This window comes from Vidua macroura, chromosome 10 (genome assembly GCF_024509145.1).
Source record: "Vidua macroura isolate BioBank_ID:100142 chromosome 10, ASM2450914v1, whole genome shotgun sequence".
Taxonomy (NCBI): domain Eukaryota; kingdom Metazoa; phylum Chordata; class Aves; order Passeriformes; family Viduidae; genus Vidua; species Vidua macroura.
The window spans coordinates 17000727-17019489 of record NC_071580.1 but is presented as its reverse complement, the minus strand read 5'-3'; the positions used below and the strand labels follow the sequence as shown (position 1 = coordinate 17019489).

Below are 18763 nucleotides of genomic sequence, written 5' to 3'. Positions count from 1 at the left end.
AAATCACTGTCAACACGGCATCGCTGCCCCGGGAGAAACCCGCCCGCCCCTCGCCTGCCTCTTGGTTTTCTCCGCACGCTGAGGAGGACAGAGCCCATTTCCTTTGGTTTGCCCAAAATGGCCAGTGATCACCTCCGTGGCACACAGAGAGAGTCACCCTTTGCTGGGCAGCACTTCATCTCTTCCCTAACACGGTGTGATTTACACTTTTTTGCTCTGTGTATCTGGAATTTCAATTCCAGAATTAGTAATTTCTCTCAGGAAAATTAAATTTTTAAATGAAAGCTGATAGAGTGCAAGAACTTGCTATTAACAACACATGCCAGCAGCTGTGATAGACAAGCAGGAACACCAAAGCTCTCCTGGAAGGCTGCAGCAGAGCCTGGGCCCTCTCTGGGCACCCAGGGAGGCTCACTGGAGTGCAGCTCTGGCACCAGCACCCAGGAGTGTAACGAGAGACAGACCAGGCATGATTCTTGCATTAGCAAGAGAAACACAATCCCCGTATTTCTCTCATCACCTAGTCCCTAAAGCCATCTTTCTTCTGGCAGTAAGATGCAAAAACCTGTGGAGCAGTCTTCTCACTCCCCAAAACCTACTTTAAAATACAGAACTGAGAATGCCAGAAAGTCACCAGGGAAATAATTTAACACACTTTTTGCTTTGAGGCCCTTCACTTCCCAATAGCTCAACAGTGACTCAGGAATAACAGAGAGGAAAAAAAAAAAAAACCCAACATTTCATCTGTGTGCATTTTCCCACTCTGCTGCTGGAGGCTGGGAGAAGAAAGAAAAACTGTTGTGAGATGCTTCAAACATGAGATGACTCAGTCTGTGTTTTTCCAGAGGTGTCAGAAGGGCTGTGGGTGTATGGGGAGGTGCTGCTGCCCAGCATCAGCCCCGCTGTCACCTCCTGGGAATCTCTCCAGAGGGCTCTGCATGGCTCAGGCTGCAGGCAGAGAGGTGAAATGAATGTGGGTTCTCAGGCTGCAGATGAAGCCCACAGCACCCATGCATTTTTCTTGGGCTTGCACCCAGGCTGAAATAATAGAGTAGGTGCCTCTGTGCTGGGGATAACGTGTAGGGAGCATTATGGGTCTGTTTCTCCAGCAAGCAGATCAGACACTGGAGCAGTGACAGCACCCATATGTAATTATAATATTGCTGCTGACCCTGCAGGTTTAGCTGGGCAGGGGACACTTACCAGCTCAGCAATTAACTTACCCCAGCTGTAGATGCAGACATCTGCTCCTCTGGAACCAGACTGGAGCAGGCATAGACCTTTTGATGCATCAGAAACATCTGAGGAAATTACTTTTGCCTTGTAACCTTGTACAGCTGCCCCTGCTGAAAGGGCCAGGTGACTCAGGAGTTTCAGACAATCACAACCTGGCAAAGCTGCCTTTGCCACTGGGCTGACCAGTGTGTTCCTGAAAACAGAAAGAGCTCCATGCACCCAAACTTGTTTTCTGTAAATTCAGTGAGGTCCAAGACGTGTGCTTACCCTGCCAGCTCCTGGATGCTGCTGCTCTGTGTGCCACAGAGGGAAGCATACTGGGTGTCTCTTAGCCATGGCATGCTTGCAGGCTGCACATTTTGGTGAGCATGCCTTCAGTGTGCCTGCCTGAACCTACTGCAGACACCTATAACTGTGTGGGTTTTGCTTTAAAACACCTCAGCTTTAACAGAAGGGGCAGTTTCTCACACCTGAGATGCTTTAGCAAGTTGTCCTTGGTAGGATATGGACCCAGGTGAAATTGTTTTCAGCCTCAGACATATCCGAAGCTCTCTGCTAGGAGCCCCATAGCAATATCTCTGTGTGGCTGCTGGTGGATGTGCTCCATCTCAGTGGACTGTACAAACTGCATACCAAATAGTACCGCAGCAGAAAACCTGCAAACAAAACCCAGAAACCTTGTGGAGCATCTTCATCCAAAGTGTGGGGAGCCCAGCTCTTTGTTCTGCCCCTGCCCAGCACGGTGACGTGCAGCAGCTGTGTGTGCACGGCTGCTCCAGGGGCTCCCTGGGGAAGGGCTGCACTGAGAGCTGGGAAGGGACAGTGTGAAAACTGCCACCAGCAGGAAACAGCACCTGCACAGCCACCACCACTGCTGAACAGTTTTTGTAGCTGTCTCACTTGCCAAATCCCTCTTGCTCCCCTGAGGTTAGTGAGATAAAAAAAAAATCAGAAAGGACTCATTGCTACTCTAGTGCAATGATTTTTTTTTTTAGCTTACCACAAGGTTTTGTCCTGGAAAATCCATCAGCAGCGGGTGTGTGGATGTTTTCTGTGACATGCTGCAGCTGGAGGTGTGTCCTGCCTCCCAGTGGCACGGGAGTCCCTGTGCAAAAAGACAGAGCCTCCCTTTTCTGGGGCTAAACCCGACCAACAGAGCACAAGTACCGGCACTGCATCTCCAGCCTCGCTGGGAGAGGATGGGAGAGAAGCACAGCAGCCCACCTGCCCCAAGAGGAAATCTTGGGGAATAGAACAGCTCACAGGTCCATCATCCCAGCAGCAAACCTGAAGCTCAGATCTCTGTCAGGGCTGGAGTCTCTGGGAAGGTTTGCTGCTAAATAGCCTTGAACATCAGCAGCACTGGATAAAAAACTATCACAGCATCCTATAAAAAATTACCAGACAAAAGCGGAACAGCAACTCTGGTTGGGGTCAATGCCAACCCTTCCAATTCTCACTGTGCAAGAACCTCGCTGTGCCCTGAGTCCCTCCTTGCTTGATTTCTGACTTTGACATGTTTTATGCTTCTTTGTGGTGCAAAAGAGTCTGATTCTCTTCTGAAACTGGCTGTACAACTTAAGGAGGTAAAAAATAATGTTTCAGTGGATTTAAAAATTAACAATTTTTTTGTGTGTGTGCTGATTCTGTTTTGCTGATGCACTTCTGATTATTTTCCTTCTGTACATCTGAAAAGACTGAATAGGTTTAATGTCCAAATTTGATCCCATATTTTCTTTCTCTCAATGGCTTCTCCATGTAAATGGTAAAGTAAGAGGTAAACAGTAAATTTAAGAAGAAAACTTATATTTTTTCCCAATTTTCATTTCTCCCCTTTCATTCTTCTCAAAGTTGAGACATTTAGACCTTTATGCCTTTAAATTATCCCTATACTTTACTTGGCCTAACCCATTGACTGAAGCTCAGCAGCAGGTTTAAGATTGATGCTCAACTTGAATGCATTTTCTTTTGAGCACTCAAATAACAGCTTGAATGCAGTGGGACATGCAAGTCTGCAAGGTCCTTCCTCACCTGAGCCCAGCATGCTGGCAGCCACATCAGTGTCCCACAGGTGCTGCTCTGCCAGGCCAGGTCACATTTTGCTTTGGATACATTTCACCTGCAAATGCGCATCCATGTAAAGAATGCATCCTTGTGAGAAAAGGATTTGACAAGGTAGATTTTGCAGCAGAAATTGGAAATGTTCTGATAATTGGACAAATGGCCCAGTCTTTCAAGTTTACTGGTCCCCTCTGTGCTCAATGCAGTTTCCTGGCCGAGCACTCCCTGGGGAGGGTGCTGCTCTCAGCCGCAGTCCCTAGCCTGTGTTCACCCACCAAAAGGTCCATTCCTGCAGGGCCACTGCTCCTTCCTTGGGCCAGTCTGGCCTCCTTGCCAGAGCTGAGCTGCCACAGCAAAGGCAGGTACAGGAGCTTGTACCAACGTCTGCAGCAGTGCCTCAGGCTTTCACCAGGGCAATCAGTTAATTATTCACTGACTGGATTCATTACAGGGCTGTTTGGAGTACCCCCAGTTTTAGCTGTGGGACTGTCTCCTCATCCTCTGAGATGGCACCACACTGTAGCCAAACAGAGGAACCTGGAGGCCCGTTTAAGTCCATTCCCACAGATCCAAATGCCAAAAAGTACCCATTCTTATTCTGAAAAGTGTGGCTTTTGGGTCTTACCCATTGCACAGCTAAAACCTGCTATTCCTAAGCCACTTCTGAAGGACAAGGGTGAGCTGGTGTTGGGATACCCATGCAGGAGGGTGCCAGTGCTACCATGCCAGCAGGCAGGTGTCCCCCAGAGCCGCAGCCCAGCTAGGGCGGGTTTTCAGTGTGTAAAAGGCTGAGGCAGTGCCTGTGCAGGCGGAGCCCGTGGGAGCGCAGAGCGGCACTGACGGAGCTGCCCGAGGCGGGCACAGCGCTCCTGCCCCAGCAGCGCATCCCTGCCCGGGCCGAGCCAGCCCCGCTGTCCCGCCTGGAGCGCCACCCGTGTGTCACACACCGTGAGCAGGTCCGGCACACGTCACCTGCGTGCAGAGCGCTTTCCTGAGCGCTCTCGGCAGAGTGACAACTACCCAGCGGCTCGGCAGGATGAGCCCGGGAAGGAAATACTGCAGGGATGCTCTGTACATGGAAGTGGGAAGAGAAAGTGCTCCAGCTGAGTGGGAGGAGGACACGGGACAGGGGGACATGGGGACAGGGGGACACAGGGACAGGGGCTGCCTTCGGGCACGGACACGAGCAGCAGCACTCGGAGGGGAAGCGGCAGAGGGGAGGGCAGAGCCCGTGGAATCTCCCCCAGCCTCAGGTGTAGCCGGGCGTGAGCGGGCAAACCTGGCTGCTCGCTCTGCTTGAACGAGACCGTGCCTTCCTCATGACTAATGAAACGCTGCCTCTCAGCCACGGCGGAGTGGGGACTCGCTCGCAGCGGGGGCAGCGAGGCACTTGTGGGGAGTGAGCTCCACAACCTCCTAGAAACAAAGCAAGATGGCAAAAATCAATTACATGTGTAAAGCATTCTCAGGTTTCAACAGCTCATTAGGTAATGATGGCACAAAGTTATCTGATTGGTCTGTTAAAAGGTAATTGTTTAACTTATTAATGCATCCTTATTAAAGCATCCTTTTCCTTTTGCAAGGACCATTTGCCTGACTGTGCCCTAACTCCCACATGTATGCAGAAAATCCCACGTGTCCCATATTAAAAGAAGCTTTGATTTTGAGCATTCAGGGTTTCTGAAAGGGGTCTGAATTCCAGCAGGGGATGCTCAATACTTTTGAAAAACCAGGCTTAACCTGAAAATGCAAAATAGAAACACCAAGATACATGAGTCACATCTGAAAACCTTGGCTGTGGTTTTGGACTGGACTGGCAAGAAATTTGGCTACAGAAACATTTCAAACTCCTAAGAAGGCACTTCAGGTGCCGTGTTGAATTTCCAAGGCTCTGTCCCTTTAAATGGATCCTCAAGTTAGTGTGGAATAATCAGAATTAGTCTCCTTTATGCCAGCACCCTGCCAGCACAACATATGCTACAGAGTACAAACCCATGCCTCATGCAAGAGAATCTTTATGCTCAGCTGGAGATTTTCATAATGAGGAGCTTGCAACTGGCCCAAAGTTACCTGCACAGAGCTTGCAATAGTTTTCAAATTAAAACAAGCCCTCACTCATGGGAGAGAGCATCACGATTACAGAGCAGGCCCAAGCACAAAATATGACCTAAAATTATTATGATTATTAATAATAATTTCTTACTCTGCTTTTTTTTTCTCAAGCAAAACACCCCATATAAAACCTGAGTACATTTGAAACCCTGTAGCTATAAGCTATCTCACTACAGGCAATCTGTGCAATGACATCTAAATCAAAACTACAGGGAGCATCACATGGCATTTGCAGGTCACAAAAATGTATCACAGCATAACACCCTCACAGCTGTCCCTAACAAAAAGTGAGTGACTACAGCTAACTGAAGCAGCACATGGGGAACACAGCTTAAAAAGCACAAGAAAAATGCAGCTTCTGTAAGATGAGGTATAGTTCATTGGAAAAAAGGAAGCATGCTGCTGTTCACGGTGAGATGTTTGTACTGAGGACTTCAGGATGCTCTAGTGAGTTATGAAAATCCTCAACCTGGACAGAGATTTCAGTAATTACAATTGCACTTTTCCATTACTGAGAATTTTCTAAAAATACCTGTACATTGTCAACTGAATGAAACATTACAAACCATGCACATGTCTTGTGTAGGCTATGACTCCCAGGTTAAAGGGGACTCATTACTCTGACTCCCACCTGACTGTGCCTCAGAGGCATGGGACATGTCCAGGGCTGATCCCAAACCTCTGTTGGGTACATCTTCCCTGAGGGGCAGCAGCACCCCCTCCCGCAGTACCATGAGCCAGAACTGTTTGGGTGTCAGTGTTTTTGCACCTTGAGGCTGTAGTGAGAAATACACACACCACTTACTGACGAGGAGGTTCTCCCAGATGAGCTCTTTACCATCCTGCCTTAAAACCACTCAATACTGTCTTGGCCTCATAATCTACATGCTGTGGCAGCTTTCCCCTAACACTGCTGGTTTCACTATACTTTTGCTTTTTCCCATCTCCAAATGCTCCAACACATGCCTGGAAGGTAGGAAAGTTACTTGGTATTTTCCATAGCTAATATTTCACCAAGGAACTGTGCTGGATTTTTCTTGAAAAGAATAATAATGTTCTCATTTCCTCCCCAGCTGCCCAGCGAGCTGATGGCTGCCCAGAGCTGCCCTCTGTGGTCTGCAAACAAAAACAGGCTGGAAGGGCCCGTGCAGGGAGGGCTGTGGGCAGCCAGGCTGGGGTCTGCATGCTCTGCCACTGGCCATGAGCCCACCTGGGCTGCCAGGGGCTGGCTCAGCTCCAGGGGGAGCTGGTGTGGAGGGCACAGCCAGAGGCACCAGCCTTGTTTGGAACAAACTCTGCACGTCCCTGATTTAAGTAGTTTTGAAACAAAAGAATAAATTTGGAATTTCCCAAAATTTCTTCTGCTTTTCCCAACTAAAATTGGTTATCCTGTTCAGTTTCAATTAGCAAATAATTTCAGTTGTGTTTCCCAGTAGGAAGGATTCTGTGTTTGAAGTACAGGAGAGGTCAGCCCCGAGGGAGGCAGAGCTGTGTGAATGGCCAGGGCACAGGGCTGTAGTGAGGCAGGGGATTACAGTCCTGAGGGCCTGGGGTCCCGTGTCCCAGCCTTGGCAGCTTGGACTCTGCACTGCTCCAGCACCTCTGATCCTGGGGAAGTCCTGACCCACTGTCCCCAGCTGTGTGTTCACACTTTGATCTCCCAGAAGCCGTGTTCTGCTGTGCTGCAGAGTGGCTGTTCCCATCCCAGGCTCACCTGAGAGGCAGTGGCTGTTCCCATCCCAGGCTCACCTGAGAGGCAGTGGCTGTTCCCATCCCAGGCTCACCTGAGAGGCAGTGGCTGTTCCCATCCCAGGCTCACCTGAGCAGGCAGTGGCTGTTCCCATCCCAGGCTCACCTGAGCAGGCAGTGGCTGTTCCCATCCCAGGCTCACCTGGGAGGCAGTGGCTGTTCCCATCCCAGGCTCACCTGGGAGCTGAAGCCAAGCAGGGGCTCTCCTGCGGGCAGCTGGCCCATGGCACCTTGGCAGCCCAAAAGACCCCTGGGAGGTTTTCTCTCCACTGTTGCACAGTGTGTGCTCACCAAAAGGAGACCCTGCCCTTCCTTGTTAGGATGTTTGTACCTGGGGTCACTGCAAAAGCACAAGAACTTCAAACAAAATAACAAAAAAACCCCTCCCACTCCATGCTGTGGCTTCTGGACAGCAAAATGATGGCAGAAGGAGCAGGAAATGGTGTGGGGCTGGGTGGCTTGTGCCAAGTGGTTCCTGTCCAAGCAGCTCATGTGAAAGCAGAGGGGATGCAGCAGTGGTGAAGCTGAAGGTCCTTCCTGGTTGTGGTTATAGTTCTACATGGACTTGGCTGTTCTTTGCCTTTCAGATTAGTTTTTATCTGAAAGCAATTCTCTTAAATGAGAATTTCATTCTAGTTTGTTTGGGTTTTGAAATTTTCTTTCTTTTTCTGCAGATTTGAATGCTTTCTTCCAAATCCCATTTCTTTGTTCTCATTTGACATTTGGTTTAAACATCCTTTGTTTTTAACTGCCTAGGGTCAGAGCTCACTTCATGGTTTTAATATGTAGTGACTGTGAACACTGATTATTTTTGTGATAATCTAAATATTAAGAGAAAAATCTTCTGTGTGCATACTAAACTTGTTAAAAATTGGTAAACACGTTCAAGTCCATAGAAGATATCCTTGCTGGATCATCTGTCTTGAAGATTCATTGCCCCACGTTGCTTACAGTCAAAATATTGAGTAGACAGTTAGTTACCAGTTTAATAAATGTTTAAACTGATGTAAAATGTACCTGCAGCCTGGAGCTTCTTAGCACATGTGGGACAGCAGTTTTCATGCCAAGATGAAAAAAAGCCAGATTTAAAGCTATGTATGGATGCAATTTCACTTCTTCCCAGATCCAGGTCCATGGATGGCCAGCACAGGGGTGGTGTGTCTGGAGTATGAATAGTATAGATCATCCCCTTCCATTTCTCATTTGGATATTATCCAAAAATAAAATTAAAAAACAATATTCCTCTTCAGATCAATATTACATTGCCAAGATAACATCCCTCCAGTGAATGTTAAGATATAATTACCCTGTAAGGAATGATTCCTATTAAACATTTAATACACCTCCCTCTAATTGAAATTTAAGCCTTTGGTTGTGGTTGGGTGTCACTAAAGATGTGATTAAACATAAAATATGTATAACACTTAACTCCTTTTGGGATGTTGAGATAGCTTCCATTAAGTAACAAACATGAATAATTTCTTTTGCACTCTGTAAAGTTTTTAAAGAAGCTCAGTTTGAGTCTGGCTCGCACAGATCTCCTTCCTTGGATGAAAGGGAATCTGTCACCAGCTTCGCCTACAGCACATGGGGGATGAGCCTCCTCCAGCTGAAGGAAAAGGTGTAAGAATAGATTGTGAAATAATTTACTGGAGAAACCCTCAGCTCCAAGTACAGCCAACCATGATCTTATGGCTGCCCTAGACAAAAGGAGTCTCAAAGGGGAGCTTTTGGTAGGAAAAAAAAAATGGTGCAGACCTCATGTAATTCTATGAGTTTAAAAAGCAGCAATTGTGTGAAGAGCCTTTCCCTACAGCATCACGGACAGGGTGGGTGTGGGATTCAGTGCTACACATCTGACTTCTGCAGTTTGGGTTGCTGAATTTCATCATGGGAAAGGGCCAAACCCCATCCTTGTAATCATCCTACATCACATGCCTCCTGCATTTCTTTCATTTTCTCTCCTCAAACACTGGGACCATCCATGGTTTAATGTCTTGTTTTCTCTCCCTGATGCAGCCTTGGTTCAAAGCTAATGTTTGTGCTAATTGCTTGCACCCGACTATGTTTAAAGTGTGTGAACACAGCAGGAGGGGAAGAGCCATCTGGAGCAAGGACCCAGCTACGCTCAAGCCTGAGCATCTCCAACACCAGCAACAAGGCAAGCCCAGAATACGGGCTGCTTCTCAAGTCCCAGAGTGGGCTGCAGAGCTGGCTGCTTAAAATAAACCAAATCCCTCAGCCCTTGGACTTACTCATGAAACTCATTTTGTGTGTAAGCTATTGAGGAAACAATCCAGGGGTTTCTTTACCTCTGCTTTACAAACCACAGCTTCAGCCCAGCCTGGAACATTTGCTCAGTGCAAACCATGCTTCTGCAATCCTGTTATTCCCAGAGATGGCCACCAACAGATGTAGCTGCTCATTTCTTGGGAACATTGCCTAGAAACAGTCTGTCTCCAAATCACCTTGAGGGCTTCTGAAGTACCCACCCACAAATCATCATGAATACAAAATGAGTCCAGTGAGGCCAACAAACCTCGGTGCTCACTTACCTCTCCGTACGGCGCAGTCCTGCTGCCACCACTGATGACATACACATACACACATACATTATATATGGGTTCCTCCCATATATCTGTATAAACAGCAGGTTTTTATATATATATATATATATATATACACAGCATAAAGCAAGTTAAAATTTGGGCCAGACATCACTCCTTTCAGCAGACCACTGTTTTTGCAGAGTGCAGTGTCTGAAAAGCAGAGCTGTGCCTGTCGGGGTGAGGATGAGGAGGGCTCAGCTCCTGCCCAGCTGTGTGGTTGATGCTGCTGTGCAGTGTCCAGCTGAGAATTTGGGCTCTTTCCAAGCCCCAGGTGAGGGTCACGCTGTTGCTGCACTGATGCTGGAGGAGGGCCATCCCAAACCACGGTGTGCCTGTCCCAACCATTGCCCTCCTTCCCCCACCAGCCAAAGAAATTGGGGGGGTTTCCAAACCTTAGCCAAGAATTCTGGAAAACTCCTGATCTGCTGAGTGAGATGGCAGCACCTGCAAGCAGGTAGAGACTGGGTCATGGCACCTCTACCTTGCACACAGAGATGGGGTGAATTCAGAGCCCACCCTTGACTCTGGGCTGCAGGGCCAGGCTACAACTCCAGCTGAGATGCACCAGTTGTGAATTTGGGGTGTTATGAGAAGAGACAGGAGAGCAGAATGAAGCAAAACACTGGAAAATTCCTCCTGGTTCCCCCAGGTAGAAAGACATAGCACTGGCCTCTGCCCTGAACAAACCTGTGGAGGCCTCAGGGCAATCACCAGTGCTTCTCCAGGGAAAATGAGCTCAACAGAAAAAAAAAGCAGTTAGAAGAATGGGACTGTGTGCACAGGAAAGAAGAATTCTAACACACAGGTACTACGAGCAGGGACTGCTGCAAGCAGGGATTTTCTGTGAATGAACATGAAGGAGTGTGGGAACTCCTAAGAACTTGCACAATCACTCCACCTTATCCCCACATGATCCAGAAACTGAAACAAACATCTCATAAAGGCATGTGGCTTCCCAATGTGCCCTGGGCAAAATCTGGGACTATGAACTTCAAAGGAAAATCTGAGTTTTCTTGGCCTCAAGCAGGAGAGTACACCAAGCCTGCTTCCCAGGGTGACTTCAGTCTGGGGCCGTGGAGAGAACCCAAAGCCCCGTTCTGCAGATGTCAGAAGTGTCTCTATCAGCACCCACAACACAACAGGCATCCGGGATGCAGGAGGCATCCTGATCTCCAGCACTCCAGAGAGTGCTGTCATAGGAATGAACCAATGCACAGAGCTTCAAAGAGAAAATTTTATACACATACACAAATATTTTAATATAATGGTAACTGAAATGTTATCCATATTCTTAGTACTGTCATAATTAACTAAAAAGATATTTTTTAAAATTTTGTAAAAATGACATATTTTACACATCTTCTATTTACAATTGCAATATGCTTAAATGTTATAAAACATCCACTTTTACCTTTAAAATATATGTATACTAGGACTTAGTATTAGATACATTATAATTTATAGCAAACTTAGGGTTTGCTGTGTACCTATCTATTCAATGGGAATTTTGTAATCAGCCTGGCTTAATAAAGGCTGCTCAAAACCAAAAATTGACAACAAAAAAGAAAAAGAAAAAAGAGAGGGAATGTGCAAATATTGGGGTAGGCATTTTTTTAAAATAACACCGTGAAGACTTCCAATAAATTAAAATCTTAACCCTCAAATCCTTTTCCTGGTATTGTCCATCAACTTAATTTTCAGTACTATTAATCTAAAAGGAAAAAATGCCCTCAGCAACAAAGAACAAACCCCACCCCAGACACCAGATCTTCCTGAGGCCGTGTGTTCCCCACGCTGCAGTCAGGCATCAGGGTTTGCTGGCGTGGCTGCTGCTGGCACAGAGGAGCTGGCTCTATGCATGACTCGTGAATACGTGCGCTCCATCCCTGGATGCTTTGCTGAGTCCTCCTTGTATGCAATCTTTTCAGAAAAAAAAAAAAAAAAAGCAACAGTGAGAGAGATCTGAATAATCTGGTGTCTGAAGTGTCCGTTGTCTAACCAAGGATTTCCCACTCTTTAATTGTTACACAATGATGTCAAGGATCTGACAGAGGAAAAGGACCTTTCCCTGGTAAATGGAGGCTGCAGGGACAGGGATGACATCCCCTGAATTGGGGGTAAAATGGGGCTGGGCTGGCTTCTGCCAAGCTCCATGGGGTTCCCTGAACTGCACCACTCTCACACAAGTCCCTTACACTTTGCAAACTCACAGACACCCACGTCAGCCCCACAGAGCTGCCCACACCGGGCAGCAGGGCTGGACCAAGCCAGGCTGAGCCTGTGGGCAGAGCTGCAGTTGAGCAGCAGTGGCCAAACCTCTGCCCTGTCCTATGGGTAGGCTTTAGCAAGAAGGAAGATCTTTTTCCTGGAGAAGCTCTTCTGGCCTTGGTAATAGCTCTTTTTTCCTACTTGTGTAAAAGCAGACTGAAAACCTGTCTTTCTCCATGGGTGCTTTGTTGAAGCGTTCAGAGCAGAGACAGGGCGATCCCCACTGACCACACAGCACCAGCACTGGAAGAGAACCCTCTCCCCTTGACAAAGCTCCAGGTGGAACCCTACACCATGAACCCCCAGGTGTCCGTGGCCAGGGCTGCAGGCCAGCCACGCCTCAGTTGTCACCCGGGCAGACACGAGCACAGACAGCTCCAGCGCCTGAGCCAGCAGCCCTGGCAGCCCTGGCAGGAGCTGCTCTCACATCGTGGGCTGCAGGAAGAGCACTGGGACGTGGGCACGCCCTGGCAGCCACTTTTGCTGCTATTGGCACTTGCTTTTGCATTAGGGGGCTCTTGTCAAGCTGCCTCACTGGCCTCCCCAAAGTTCACAACTGGGATCCTAAAGAACAGGCCTCTCAAGACCGCTCATGGACAACACATCACACATACAGCTTAGATCTTTTTCTTAATCTCCCCGAGAAGGGAGTCATTAGAGATGGAATGAAACAAACATACCCAGCAGAAAAACCAGCAAGTGAGGGAAGTATATGACATTAAAAGAAAAAATAGATGTAAGAAAAATGAACATACCACTTTTGGCTATAGTATTGAGGGAAATGTTAGACAGGGAAGAAGAGAAGCTGTATAAGCAAGGACCATGACAGAGCTGTCAGAAAAGAAAAACAAAAAAGAGAAAAACAAAAAAGAGAAAAACATATGTTGATGAAAAAGTCACTGTCAGTAGGTGAGAAATAAAACTCTCTTGAATACAACAATGGGAAAGATGGCAAATTGTACTGATGTAAAGCACACAGCACAGATGCAAGAGAGCCTCAAGCTTTCCAACTGTGAGATAAATATTTCAGCCACAGTTTATGGCATGTGATTTCTCTGAGGAAATACTCTGCTCAGAAGCAGGGAGTTCAAGAGTTCACTGCAAGAGGAGTAGAGTTTTCTCAAAACTCCACACTGCCCAGAAAATGGGGCTGTCACTTTTTAGGCTTCCCCAGAGGATTGCAAGTGGGAGACTGCTTTCAGGGTGGACTTTTTGATAAAAGAGATTTTGATAAGAGATGACAATTTTGACTTTTGTTGGATGAACTCTTTACACATTAGCATTGCTTTGTACACGTAATTTTGTATTCTTTAGTATGAAGAAAACTCAGAGCTCACTGATATAAATACAGGTATGAGCACTTAACAGAACTCTCCAAATGTTTTATGAATGCTGAAGCTCATGGGTTGCTCATGCCTCATTTGAGCTGACCATCCATTTTCCATTCTTGTGGTTCACACAAGACATATGATGCTGCCTGTGCACACTGACTGATGGCCAAAATAACTTCCATTTGAGATGCATGAATATTGATTAACAAATAATACCCTTAACACTTACATACTTAACAAAACAGTCATAAATACTAGTTAGGATAAAATCACTGGAATGCTTGAGGTTCACAAATCTTTATACACCCGAAGAGGAGAGGAGCACAACTCCCAGACCTGCAGCCACCCCTGAGCTTGACCTTCACCTGGCAGGCACCAGACCTCCAAGCAATAAGGAGCTGTGCATCCAAGGAAAAACTCACTCAATTCCACAGTAAGTACAAAAATGGGCAAAAAATTCAGGTCAATCCTTATTCTTCTCATATGTGAAGATTAATACAGCATGGGGTAATGGAGAGCCAATTAGGCACTTCTGTGAGATGCCACCACTGATACTGGTGGTTAAACTAAGTTACTCTACACCAACAGCGCTTTCAGATGCTACAGGCACCTGGAAATGCAGCACAGCTGCTAGAGAGGAACTATTTATCACATGCAATCTAAGGTAGCCTGCCCATAAACATGCAGAAATATAATTAAACATGGTTTAATTAGCACTCAGTATGCAAATAGTTCAATATTTAATTGAAACTGAAAATATAAAAAAAAAAAATCTGCCTGGACACAGCAGTAGAATAGCTGCAAGTGTGCACTGGAGTCCAATTTAGAATTTTGGGATGCAGTTCATATAATGTATAAATGCATGGCTCATCCTTCTGAAGCTGCTAAAATGCATGGCATCTACCCTGACAGTGTACTCAAGTATAAAATAAATTTGAAAAATAACTTTCTCTGAAAGCTGAATATAAATAGACACAATAAAGATACCTCTTGTGGTTATAAGCTACATCTTAATAGCAATTTACTGTTTTAATTAAATACATCACAGCTACAGGACAAAGCAAGCAAAGCATAAAGCACTAGTTTAGACTACCTTTTTATGCCTCTAAACCCCAGTCAGCATTTAGCCTCAAAAACATTCAGCTTTTCAATACGTAGCAAGGCAGCCAGAAAACAGACCTTTGTTGATCAGATATAGAATATACTTCTATTAAAAAAAAAAAAAAAAAAAAAAAAAAGAGGGGAAGAAACAAAACCCCAAACCACAAAAAAATAAACTGTTTTCTCAGTCACTATTGCATTGCAAGGTTTTACTACTAAATATTTGTCTCTACAGCTTCATTTGTCACTAGAAGACACAATTAGCCACCCTCATGGAGCCCAACCAGCACCAAGATAGATGTTCTGACCTGTTCATTCATAACTACAGAGAGCTCGCTGAGCATATCCTTGTAATGAGACTTCATCTCTCCCTGATACTCAATCTGGTCCTCCTTAATGAGGCGCTCGTTGACATCCAGGGCATGTCCACAGGCTTCTGCAAATTGCCTGCAAGCACCAGAACACAAAAACAACGACACAGGGTTTGTAGTAATGAAAAAAACCTCTCTATGTACGCATACACACACAGTGCTGCATCTCTTCTCCCCCTTGCAAACTGCACCTTGTTGGAAGTGAATTTCAGAACTCATTCTCAGATCAAAAGGGATGTATTCTACTAGGGTAGCCCAGAACTCCAGTAAGTGTTTCTCAGGAATGACTTGCAAGATAGGGTAAATGCAGATGTAAATAAAGCTGATTTCATGTCTCGCCTACCTGTGCCATGCAGAGTGCCCTATGTGCTATGTGGGGGGTGAAAAGCCTAAAATTAATGTTTACCTGAAGATTTCCTTCAGAAGTTTAACTTGATTATCAGGGTATCTCTTAGCATTTGTCTCTTCAAGAAAAGCTCGAGCATAGGCCATTGGTCCAGCATTTACCTGGGTGAAAAATACACAGCTTAGGTGCAGAGAACAAGCCTTGCATTGTTGTTTCTCTTGTGCTCCAGGGCTTGGAGATTGGCCTCAGGCAAGCTAGGCTGTGAGAAGAACATCCCCTCACTCCTTTTGTCACAGGATGGAAGCTGAGGAGTTTTATTGAGGAAACAGGAGCTGCTCAACCTCGTACAAGCTGCAGATCTGTGCTGGCCTTTCCAAGTCCCCAGCCAGCTGACCACCCAGACAGTTACATGTTTATCTGAAGACTTTTCCATGAGAGCACCAGGAGTACACGTGCCTGTCACAATCCCAACTTTCCTAAATAGGAAACGACAAAGCCAATCCTAGCAAAACTCCCTTTAAAGGTTCCACCTGCTTGTGATGGGCCATATTTTAATGTGATACGTGACAGTCTTGTTGGAAAGGTCTTAATTGTTATTTAGAGTAGGTTTGAATTAAATAATTAGCATATAAAACCAGCAGTCATCCATGCCAGTGGAAAACTTTACATTCCTTAGTGTGTTTAGAGTGAGATCTAACAGCTCTATAATAAAGGATAAGCCAAAGACAAAAAAAATGTCTGGAATGATGAAAATCAGAATAAAAATTTATGTAGATGCATTGAAAAAAAAGAGAAAAAAGGCAGCAAATTGTCATTACCTTGACACTGACACTTCCTTGGAGCTTGAGCTGCAGTCGGATCATGTCCACTTCTTCCATTGTGCAAAGCTGATTGAGCTCTGAGACCTTTTTGGACATCTCATCAATGGCCACTTCGATGGGGTTCAGCTCTGTGCTGGTTTGGCTTATGACCTGAATCCTCTTCTTCACATAGGGAAACAAGTGACTGGCTACGAGAGAGAGAGAGAAACGGCTCAGAGAACTCGTCCAGCAAGAGAGTATTTAGGAAAGCAGAACAATTAAATCAAAGTATTAACTTTTGACTTTGTCAATGTCTTTATTAATCCATAAAAATTAAGTTATAATCATTGAACGAGTAGAAGTGACACAGCAGGTCTGAATTGAATTCTGATGTACCTGGCACTGGAAGAGCATTTCCTTTTGAACTCATCAGTGTTTGATACCAAGCTCTGCCCCATGCAGGTGGCAAAATGCTCTCAGTGCTCAGATTTAAGAATCCACAAATTTCTTCTGCTGAGTTAAGGCACCAAATTGTAAGTCTGCACTGAACTTCAGACAGCTCAAACCCTCACATCAAACATATTTCACATTAGAGCCAGGAGGCCCTAGCCTAGCTGAATTGGGAATCATTCACTGTGCTGGTGTTGGCAGGGATAGAGTTAGTTTTCCTCACAGTAGCTGGTACAGGGCTATGCTCTGCATTTATGCTGGAAACAGCACTGATAGCACAGGGATGTTTTGGTTATTGATGCTGTGATGCTTACACAGCATCAAGGCCTTTTCTGCTCCTCACCCCACACAGCAGAGAGGAGGCTGGGGGTGCACAAGGATTTGGGAGGGGACACAGCCAGGACAGCTGACCCCAACTGACCCAAGGGATTTTCCACACCATATGGTGTCACACCCAGCATATAGAGCTGGGGGAAGGAGGAGAAAAGGGGAGGGAACATTCAGTGGTGTTTGTCTTCCCAAGGCAATGTTACATGTGATGGAGCCCTGCTTTATTGGAGCTACCTTTACCTGCCTTCTCAGAGAAGCAGCAAGTGAACCCCTGGTTTTGCTTTGCCTGTTTGTGCAACTTTTGCTTTACCTATTAAACTGTCTTTGTCTCAACCTGTGAGTTTTTTCACATTTACACTTCTGATTTTCCCCATCCCACCAGAGGACACTCAGTGAGTGAGCTGCTGCAGGGGGCTTAGCTGCCAGCTGAGGTTAAACCAGGACACTCACCTGCAGATGAACCTACTATTAAAACATCATCCTTAAAGCAGTGAAGAGGTACTTTTAACATTCAACCTAAATACTGCTATGGGAGCTGACAGAGGAATTATTCACCTCTAAAACTCTTCCACTCAATGCCTTTCATGGATCTCAGGGAGTTTGGCAAAGGTACTGTTATGGTGCATTAAGTCTGATCTGAGCTAACACTTTTCTGATTGCCCTACATGCTTTGGAAGGTCTCCCAAACGCCATGCATGTCCTTCTCCACTAAGCATCTGCTTCCAGTCAGCTCAGACCTAAATAAACTCCAGTTTACAGCATGTCTGTCTCACTGGAGAGCAGGAAACCCAGGACTTCCAGAGCTGGAAGCATGAGCCAGGCACAGCAGAGAGCCAGTGAACCAAGGACTGCAGCCACACTGCACTTGCCCTTGGACCAGCAGGCTCTGGAGCAGAGATGCAGTGCAGGTGCCACTCCAGCGACCCAGGCACAATTGACTTCACCACTCCTCCAGCCATAGAAAAAGCCTTGCTTTCTTCTCAAACTGAAAGTGCTTAAGTTTACCCAGGGAACAAATGAAAACATGTGACTTTATCAAACAGGAGTGGGGGAGAAAAAAAGAGAAGAAAAGAATGTTTCCTTTAGTGAAAACCTCTGAGGTGAGGTAGGTGCCAAAGGGAAAAGCAGTGGAGAAGAGGAGGTCATGAAATTCCCACCTAATGCCAAAGATGGAGCAGGGCTGAGAGCAGTGGGAGCTGATGACAGCATGTAATAACCCAGGGAAAATATTCTGCCAGAAGAACAGCCCTCTCTGTTTGTGCCAGGCAGACCATAACAGCTGCACTTTCAAGTCAGTGAAACTACCTGCTTCACTACAGATCTCAAAACACCTACTGCTGCCCAAGCACTTAAAAAAAACACACACAAGCTATTCCTCCTTTTTTCTTCTTAAAAGCAAAGCTGTGTCATGTAACAAGACACCCTCAGACATCAGTGCCTCTTTCTGGGCTTGCCAGAACAAAACTTTTAGGTGACTATGCTTGCACGGTAAGCATTTTTTTTCACTTTGTCCTTTGGGGGAAGCAGATGCACTGAAGTTGGTAGGGAACTGGATTTTCTGTCACTTGGGAGCCTTCGCTGTGAACATCAGCCTCTCTGCCCATGGCTGCCCATGAGAACAACGCCTCCATCTCAGACAGTTCCTCATATATAGAAATTCAGACATGTCAAGTTTCAGCACTAGTCTCACAAAGGAGGCTTTTTAAAAGAGAGATTTCAATCATGATAAGGAGCTAAGAACTTCAGTTTAATATGACTCATTAAGAGAAGAAATATCTAGTGCTCCTGACATTCCTGCCTTAAAACACTGATTGAAATCTTACGTCTAGCTTAAAAAAAATTCTATATAATGTATCTTACTCCCATTTTGAACAAAAATTTCTATCTGCAAGTTTTACTCTTAGCAGAACAGACATCCTACTTGGATTTTCCTTTGAATTGTTTATTATTAAAAGAAAATGGTTCTGAGTACTAAGCTGCCTCCAGCAGAACCACTCCC

General features: G+C 45.9%; 1 protein-coding gene across 3 annotated transcripts in view; it reads right to left on the bottom strand.

The window, feature by feature from the left end:
- Nucleotides 1-10987: 10987 nt before the first annotated feature.
- Nucleotides 10988-18763, bottom strand: part of DOCK10 (dedicator of cytokinesis 10) — a 146554-nt gene continuing 138778 nt past the window's right edge. For all 3 annotated transcript variants that reach the window (XM_053986205.1, XM_053986203.1, XM_053986204.1), the window contains 4 exons: nucleotides 16003-16193; nucleotides 15245-15345; nucleotides 14776-14914; nucleotides 10988-11687 (listed from right to left, as the gene is read on the bottom strand). In XM_053986205.1, coding sequence (XP_053842180.1) covers nucleotides 11568-11687; nucleotides 14776-14914; nucleotides 15245-15345; nucleotides 16003-16193 — 551 coding nt within the window. In that variant the 3' untranslated portion in view covers nucleotides 10988-11567. The remainder of the gene's footprint in view (nucleotides 11688-14775; nucleotides 14915-15244; nucleotides 15346-16002; nucleotides 16194-18763) is intronic.